Here is a 9,550-nt window from a genome sequence, read left to right as displayed (position 1 = left end):
TCAGGGTTCGACCTCTGCAGGAAAATCCGGTTTGCTGTCTCTCTGACAACTTTATAACAAATGTTTGGCTTTCAAATTAATGCATCCATTGATCCCACCAAGAATCTCCACAAGATGAACACCTTAAGTATTGCTGTAGTTTTCACAAAGGCCTTAATTATGATAATTTTTTCAAATATCGCCACTTTAATTTGGAACAACTGGGTAGATTTAAACTAATATTGATCCTGGATCAAGGATGTGTCAAGTTGTACCTTACATTGCAGGATATAATTTTATATTACCATTACTCTTAAAAGAATTTATATAAAACACAAATCAAATAATTTTATTGGTGTAAATTCCAATACAGGAATGATACCAGCTGTCACATTTCAAAAACAAATGCAAATACAAGTACAAAAATTAAAAAAAAAAAAAAAAATATAAAGAGACATCATGGACCCTCAAGGTGCATACTCTCAAAATATAACAATTTCACAATAATTACAGCATAACAATTAAATTATAAAAGATACATTGGTAGTTCACAAATAATAGTTATGGTGTATCATCATTAAATATTTCCCAAGATAGAATTTTCTTATACTTTGCCAAAATGTAGAATATCATTTTTTAAACCTTTTTTCACTCCTGTGTGTAAGATGTCATTCCAATTTTCATATAAGTTTTGTTTTAAATGTTTAAGCGAAATCCTGTATCATATTAGATTTTAATTATATGTGATTTATCGACCGTTGTCATTTATCTATTTTATTGGTATTAGTCTATATTATGTCACAAATCCATCACCGATTGTGACTCTAAAATTACTAATTTGTGCCAAAATGACAACAAATGCGGGTAAATTGAAAGTCAAAAACAATACATTTGTCATAATGAATACATATTAACATTATCCACTTAAGTAAAAGATTATATGAATGAATACTGCAGTATACCTTTCTATCTTTTCTACCACAAACGCACACCGTGCCCATAACAATAAGTCTTAAACAAGCCCCTGTGCTTCACCTGCTCCCAAAACAGTTTTTGTAGTTCAGTCCGAAATTTTATAGCTACCCCAAGATTTTGAAAACCATCTCAGTTTTACTCACCTGAAGTTGAACCAGATACCATGTATTTAAACAGTAATGCCTAGTACATTTGAATTAACAGATGTATTCTTTTTGCCTGATTATTTTTGTGACGCTCAAGTCTGCACAAAATCAAATATTAAAAGTTTATTCAAAGTTGGTAAAAAGCATAAAATACAGTAAAACATTTAGTGCCAAACATTTAATGTTTTTTACCAACTTTAAATAAATTTTATATGATTTTGAAAAAAAACAGTCATTTTATAGACAACTTCCTGTTTAGGTCAATTGTTGCAAAAAAAAGTCATCAGCAATGAGCTGAGGGAGGAAAACGTGTAGGAAGTGAACATTTTAAAATTTGTATAGTTTATGATCCAATTTTTTAAACACAAATTAAAGTAAGTAAAATGCTTTGTTTGACACATGTTTGAAGTGTTGTCAGTTGAGGGTATTTTTTTATTAACTTTTATAGATCCCTCTGGAAGGTAACAAAGCAAAAATCAAGATAACCTTTCAAGATGTCATAATTATCTGGACTACATGTAGGTCCTTTAGGATATTTTTGTTGTTTTTGTGAACCATAGATCTATCCCAAGGAGCGCAAAAGCTACTGTTCTGCAACTAGTTTCCACCCTAAACTTAACCTAACCCAAATCTTGACTGAAACCCTATATATATATATAGCTAACAAAGAAGGAAAAGAATTTAAAAACACCCCAGCTGTTTACTTTCTTAGCCAATGCTAAGTTATGTTGAGAGCAGCAAAATAAAGAATTGCGCTATATATATGCTTAAAAACAATCATCCCTCTTGAGATTCAGCGGCCAGTACAGTGTTTATTGATTTGGCTGTCCTCTGCTTTCCTTGTTAGGCCTGTTTAACAATCTATAGGGAAATTTGTTCCTCATGCTTGAGATGAAAGAAGGTTGATGAGGAAAAACAAATTACACAATTATTGCTGACCTGGCCCTGTTGTTTTACTTTGTTGACCTGATTAGAAATTCTTTTTACAGTAGTATGGGATTATTTTCAAATCAATGGATATATAATTTTGCTGTAGATTGTATTTTGATAAGTTAAAGCTTGGGATAACATTGAATATCTGGTCTATTTTAAGTGTGATTTTCATACATTTAGTTAGATGATAAATTCAGTAAGGATTTTTCTCAATGGTCAAAACTAAAATTTATTTAAACTATGACCTATGAACACACAGTTACCTTGTAATACAGATCATTAAAAATATTTCTAAATGAAATATTAGTAATACATTTAACATAAATATGATAAATAAACCTGGAATTTAAGAATTTTTTTAAAGTTATTAATAAAGTACATAACAATGCTCTTCAGTTCAGGATAATTTAATAAAATAAAAGATTGTGTTGTAAAGTAGAAGTAAAGTAACTTTAGTTAAAGGGGGGGGGATGTGTCAAGTGTCACATAAAATGCAGTAAAACAATCACTTGTATAACAATACCCAAAAAGTCTATGCAAGTTAAATTCAAAAACTTACTTAATGTTACTTAATGTTGTTTTCTGGTACAGGATCCTCAACATTCCTCTTCACCAGACTCATTTATTGTGTTTTGATCTCTATCATGAAACACAGCTGCATCTGTGTAGCATCACTAATATATATTTTTTTCTTTACTTAAATTTTGTAAAGAATCTTGCCATGTTTCAGAAATAGCTATCTGCTAAGGAGAAGTTGGTCAGTTTGATTACAAATACACACAAAAGTAGAACATCTAATTATGGAAATTGGTCAGATGTTCATTTTAATTCTTATGTTTAAAAAACAGTTTTAAAAAGTTTCATTTCATATATATCATATTAAATCAGAATGAATTAACATCTCTGAAGTGGCTGCACACATTACAGCTCCGAGGAATAGATTAATATTTTCTTAAATTTTGACTCAAAGCAAAGCATTTCATGATATTTTTAGAAGCAGAGGAGCCAGATCTTATGAGCTTTGAAAAGTTGGATAGAGCATCTCCAGATCTTTGGCCAGAACAAAGTAAGTTTTTAACACTACAAAAATAAATACCTAGAAAAAAGGTTGCATTGGCATTCATTTGAAAATACTGTGTAGGATTATTTTCATTGTTTTCTTAAAACTGTGATAATTTGTGTTATACTACAAAGCTGTTTGTGCCACATATATTAAATATTTAGTATCCACATGACATATCTTGAACAAGTATTTAGAAGAATGACATTCAGACAGTTTTATACTATTAAAGATAAAAATACATAAATGCATAAAGTTCCATGAAAATATACTATGCTTGATTTTTATTTCTTTCAGTTCCTGGTGTATCAGAATTTGCAGCTGCTAAGAGTGTAAGTAACCATGGTGTTGTTAAAACATTTGCACTTTGTATTTGAATAGACAATATACAGATCTAGAATGATAAAAAATGTCCGATCAATTTAATTTATTGTTTTTTTTTTCATGCCCCCACTGTGGTGGAAGGGGCATAAAGATTTACCCTTGTCTGTCTGTATGTCCCAAAATTAGTTTCCGTTCTCTAACTTTAGTTTGCTTCAATCAAATATTATAAAACTTATACACAATGCTTATTACCACCGAACACAGATCAAGTTTGAATTTGGGTGGTGTCAATTTCACCATTCCTGAGTTATGTCCCTTTGTAAATTCTTCATCTATTTGCATTTTCTATGATAGTTGGAGCATGGTAATTTTTATTAGTATTTTTCAATGTTAAAACTATTCAAACTATCAATTTTTGTCGAGCCTGCGACTTTTGTCGCAGAAAGCTCGACATAGGGATTGTGATCCGGCGGCGGCGTTAGCTAACTTCTTTAAAGCTTTATATTTTAGAAGGTGGAAGAGCTGGATGCCTCATATTACGAAGTTTCAGTCAGTCACATGTCCAATGTCCTTGACCTCATTTTCATGGTTCAGTGACTAATTGAAAAAAAAGTTAAGATTTTTTGTAATGTTAAATTCTCTCTTATTATAAGTAATAGGATAACTATATTTGGTATGTGCGTACCTAACAAGGTCCTGATGACCGTCATACAGTTTTCATTTGACCTCGACCTCATTTCATGGATCAGTGAACAAGGTTAAGTTTTCGTGGTCAAGTCCATATCTCATATACTATAAGCAATAGGTCTCGTATATTCGGTGTATGGAAGGACTGTAAGGTGTACATGTCCAACTGGCAGGTGTCATCTGACCTTGACCTCATTTTCATGGTTCAGTGGTTATAGTTAAGTTTTTGTGTTTTGGTCTGTTTTTCTTATACTGTATGCAATAGGTCTACTATATTTGGTGTATGGAATGATTGTAAGGTGTACATGTCTAGCTGGCAGGTGTCATCTGACCTTGACCTCATTTTCATGGTTCAGTGGTCAAAGTTAAGTTTTTGTGTTTTGGTCTGTTTTTCTAATACTATATGCAATAGTTCAGCTATATTTGGTGTATGAAAATATTTTATGATCTAAATGTCAGTCACGCAGGTTTTATGTGACCTTGACCTCATTTTCAAGGTTCATTGCTTAGTGTTAAGTTTTTGTGTTTTGGTCTGTTTTTCTTAAACTATAAGCAATAGGTCAGTTAAATTTGTAGTATGGAAGAATTGTTAGCTGTACATGCCTGCCTAGCATGGTTCATCTGACCTTGACCTAATTTTCATGGTTCATTGGTCAATGTTTAGTTTACTTGGTTAATGTTAAGTTTATGTGACAGTTGTAATAAAGCTTTATATTTAGGACTATCAACATAATATCAATGATTAGTAAAGAAGGCGAGACATTTCAGCGTGTGCACTCTTGTTTATACCCGCAAAATTTTTTTTGGATGGATACTTAACATATTTTTCAATTTGTCCAGACATGCTTAAAAGATTTTAGTAATTTCTATCAGCCAATTTTCCCACTGGTGACTATACAGAATTACCAATTACCATATTTTTCCACCCAATATGTACTCCACAAGGAACCTTGCTTGCATATTTTGCTAGAACTTTGGAATGGGCTCATTATTTGATAGTATTCTTTTTTTTTTAATTTATTACACTTATTAATGACCAATTCATATTTGTTTTTTTTTTTAATATCATAATCATTTCTCAAGAATTATAAAAAACCCAATCAGTGAAGGCTAATACATTTGCATTGATCATCAATGATGAGACAGGTCTTAAAATATTATTACCCAATACAATTTAGTTTGATATCTTGGACTAGACTATCATTGGGATGAACCATTTTAGACTGGGTTATTCAAATGGAACATGCACTTTTCCTAACCAGATTTACCTGCTCTAAAATAAACTGGACTGCTAATGGGATAAACCAAAATTTGAGCTTTATTTAAATATACTTAGACTAGCCCACTACTTAAATGGCTGGAGAGGAAATCGTGAATTTATTATCTTCATTTCACTGATAATGAATTCTTGACAAATATTTGGCCATTAATAATTGAGATGTTTTTAGTTCAAATGTGTGAACATGTTCTAAGGTTTATCTGAAAAAGAAGAACTCAGCCTTTCTTTATTTCACAATTTGACCACAAGCAGTATTCACATTTGAACACTTTTCTGAATTTTAAAATCAACATGTTTTACATGATGGTATAAATAAGATCATTTATAATGATAGTGATTAAATGATCTATCATATGAATACCGGTACTTAAAACTTTTAACTGAGTGATCATCATCATTCATTTTGTGAAGAGTATAATATGATCTTGTTTACCTGTTAAAAATTTGGACTGAACTAACATTTAATGTGTGATAAACTACTCTCTGAAAGATTTACCTATTAACCAATTGGACAGTGCTGTTTTGAGATAAAGTATGTTCATCTGGATATACCAAGTCTAAAATGTCAAGGGGGAGAAACCAAATGTCCAGTCAAATTTGTTTCAACAATTATCCTTCTCACTTTTTTCAAATTTTTCAATATTTTGTAAACCCTTTTTGAAATATTAAAAAAAATAATTGTCAACAATATGGTAATGGCATGCTTTTGATGGAGGGGTGACTGGATGGCTATTTTATGTAGAGGATTATTAAATGTGTATTCAGGACGGGAACATGTTCTTGTGTTATAAATATGAATGTCATTTAAACCCACCACCAAAAAAAAGTTAGTACCGAGTGCCTCATAACTTTCTTTATCTTCAAGTCATTGAAGGTGACCTTTGAACATGACTGCAAGTTCATGACCATCCCTATCTGAAAAATAACTCAGTCAGTCTTATTTGAACAGTTGTGCAAATTTATATTGTATATATTGCAGCCTTTATCAGGAACAAGCACTCCGTCTAAATGGATGACAGAGTTAGAGAATGAAGATATAGGTCTTTTACAAGGTTGGTATATGCAGAAGTAATTTATAATTATTATATTTGTACAAACATGATTCTGCTATAGCTAAAGGAAAATGATGTGTTGAGGAAAATTTATAACAATATGCTATAGTGGCTAAATCAGGCCGTTAGTTGTATTGTTTGAATTTTTTTACATATAAATCTATGCATGTTACTAGTACTGGTAATCTTTTGAAAACAGTATGCATAGGATACTTTTAAGTACCAGACAATGCATAGGATACTTTTAAGTACTAGACAGCGTGTCTGAGATTTGATAAGAACAATTTCGTACCACATTCTATTAATTACTTATCTTAGTGCCAAAAAAAAAATATAGTATATACCAAAACACATAATGAACAGTGTCTGGTGATGATCCATAGCCTTACCAGTTACTTATCTTACAGCCATCTGACCACTTTAGCATTTTGTCTGGCATTAAATTGATTTTGTAAAACTGAAAAAAAAATCATAGAAATATTGTTGATGCTCTGGTGGACATTAGAATATCTAAGAAGCAATTTAATTTTGTTCACAAAATAACCTATCGTATTGTTGTATTGGACATTCTTTGTCTGAGGGTGTATGGGCTACAGTGCATTACTATTTTTAGAGTGCTACCACCCATGGATGTTTTCATGTAGATACTTATAAATTTATAACTAAAACACATAACTGTGGTTTCATTTATTTTCATGGGTATTTGATTTCGTGGTTTTGCCAAAGTATGCAAACAAGCCTATAGAAAATTTGTACTTCTTTGAACTTTTAAATTTGTTGTTTGCCTTTACCCACGACATCCACAAAAATTGGTATCCCACAAATAATAATGAATCCACAGTATTCAAAAATATTTCAAAACTGATCTTATTAAGTTTGTCATTGTAGAATTTGGAAGCTTAACTACCTCTCAGTTGATGGAGAAAATCCGAGGTTTACAAAATTTGGCATATCAACTTGGACTAGATGAAGGTATTTAGTATAGGATATTTGTAGTAATTTTATCATACCTTGAATATCTTTAAAAATGCTTACCAAAATAATCAAACATTTTTATGTCCCCGTCGTAGCTGAGGGGGCATTAAGTTTTATCCTTGTCCGTCTGTACGTCCATCTGTAAGTCCGTCCATACGTCCTTACATCATTTCCCGAAATTGGTTTCCGTTCTCTAACTTTAGTTTGCCTCAACCAAATGTTATGACTCTTATACACAATGCTTATTACCACAAAATACAGATCAAGTTTGAATTTTGGTGGCGTCACTTTTACTGTTCTAGAGTTATGCCCCTTTACAATTGGAAAAATTGCTGAATTTTTTGTTTCTGTTCTCTAACTTAAGTTTACCTCAACCAAATGTTATGAAACTTAAGCACAATGCTTATTACCACAAAACTCAGATCAAGTATGAATTTGGGTAGTTTCACCTTTACCGTTCTTGAGTTATGTCCCTTTATAATGTTGTATGCAAGCGGGGGCATCATCTGTCCCATGGACATATTCCCCATTTATTTTTTATGGTGGTGATATTTTACTTTATAGATATAATAACTGTAATATAATATAGATTTACAATTTCTTGATTTTTATACCCTCTGCCAATCTATAACCTTTGCATATAGTATTACTTATTTCTGTGCTCATGAAATCCAACAGTTGTCCTAACATTTTTTGTTATGCGTGTTGATATTGAAATAATTTTTTGGTTCATTAGTCTAACAGTAAATTATATTTTCATGAAATAAAAAGAAAAATGGTCTACTGGATTAAGCTTTTTCTGTTTTCGATAAAAGTGCAAATATTGGGTTATTTATAGTACTGGTAATATCTAGTAGAATTATCTCCCCTTGAATGAGACATATTTTTCACCAGCCAGCTCTCTTTGCCAATATTAGAGATTATGATTCATTAATAAGTCTATAAAACTATTGTTGTTCTAAACTATTTCTGAGAAATAAGATTAAACAATTGTGTTTCCAACATAATGCTGAATAAATTGTTTTGATATATTTATTTATTAAAGAAAAAGCTACACATTCATGGCTGATCAAAATATTTAAGATGGATGTCCATACATACACATTTTACCTGTGTTGATCTATCTTAAGTAACTTTTCTTATATAAGTGTACCCTTTCAATCTTTATCATATAGTATTTACTTGAATACAGTTCCTGTACATTGAAAAAGCAGTTAATGGAAACAATAGCAAAAGCAATGGAAAAAAAATACGGTTTGAGTAATCGCATTTAATCTTCAGCTATTATTTTATATTGTAAACAGCTAAATTATTTATGTGAAGTTTCTTAAATGAAAAAATACAGTTTTTACAAATCATCTCATGTAAATTTCTTGATCCCACAACTCCCACATACCGGTACATAGTAATTTTATTCACCTGCTGCTGTAAATTGTTATGCTACTTTTGTAGATAGCAATATGAACTGTTCCTAAACAATAAAATCTATTTTGTTTAACAGGGTTTCATCATGAATGATATTTTAAGAAATTCATCTTTTGTAGTTATGTATACTTTATAAACACATAAACAAATGTTTTTTTACAGACTTCAATTTCCTTAAAAATTATATGTAACATTTAAATGTTCATAGGTCAGCAGCTGCATCAGTTTATCATTTAAACTTATTGTTCATTACACTAATTTTATCAATGAAGTATAGGCTTGAAAAATGATTAAAACATATATTTTATTGAAACAAAATATTATATTGAGCATGGCCTAGTTTTATTTAGTTCAAACATAGTTTTTGTCGAGCCTTCGACTTTTGTCGAAAAAGCGAGACATAGCGATCCTACATTCCGTCGGCGTCGTCGTCGGCGGCGTCCACAAATATTCACTCTGTGGTTAAAGTTTTTGAAATTTTAATAACTTTCTTAAATTATCCTGGATTTCTACCAAACTTGGACAGAAGCTTGTTTATGATCATAAGATTATATTCAAAGGTAAATTTTGTAAAAAAAAAATTCCATTTTTTCCGTATTTTACTTATAAGTGGACTTAGTTTTTCTGCCAGGAAACATTACATTCACTCTGTGGTTAAAGTTTTTGAAATTTTAATAACTTTCTTAAACTATCCTGGATTTCTACCAAACTTGGA

General features: G+C 30.9%; 1 protein-coding gene and 1 long non-coding RNA gene across 2 annotated transcripts in view; one reads left to right on the top strand and one right to left on the bottom strand.

Annotated features, from left to right (window-relative positions):
• The first annotated feature begins 774 nt into the window (after nucleotides 1-774).
• LOC127738621 (protein lin-52 homolog) overlaps nucleotides 775-9,550 on the top strand; it is a 10,070-nt gene continuing 1,294 nt past the window's right edge. Inside the window, exons 1-5 of the mRNA XM_052249955.1 lie at nucleotides 775-843; nucleotides 3,028-3,099; nucleotides 3,391-3,425; nucleotides 6,363-6,435; nucleotides 7,324-7,407. Coding sequence (XP_052105915.1) covers nucleotides 828-843; nucleotides 3,028-3,099; nucleotides 3,391-3,425; nucleotides 6,363-6,435; nucleotides 7,324-7,407 — 280 coding nt within the window. The 5' untranslated portion in view covers nucleotides 775-827. The remainder of the gene's footprint in view (nucleotides 844-3,027; nucleotides 3,100-3,390; nucleotides 3,426-6,362; nucleotides 6,436-7,323; nucleotides 7,408-9,550) is intronic.
• Nucleotides 4,411-9,550, bottom strand: part of LOC127738637 (uncharacterized) — a 20,074-nt gene continuing 14,934 nt past the window's right edge. Inside the window, exon 2 of the long non-coding RNA XR_008000131.1 lies at nucleotides 4,411-4,736. This is a non-coding gene — a long non-coding RNA (uncharacterized LOC127738637). The remainder of the gene's footprint in view (nucleotides 4,737-9,550) is intronic.

This window comes from Mytilus californianus, unplaced genomic scaffold, assembly GCF_021869535.1.
Source record: "Mytilus californianus isolate M0D057914Y unplaced genomic scaffold, xbMytCali1.0.p SCAF_4, whole genome shotgun sequence".
Classification (NCBI taxonomy): domain Eukaryota; kingdom Metazoa; phylum Mollusca; class Bivalvia; order Mytilida; family Mytilidae; genus Mytilus; species Mytilus californianus.
This window is presented reverse-complemented; position numbering and strand designations above follow the sequence as displayed.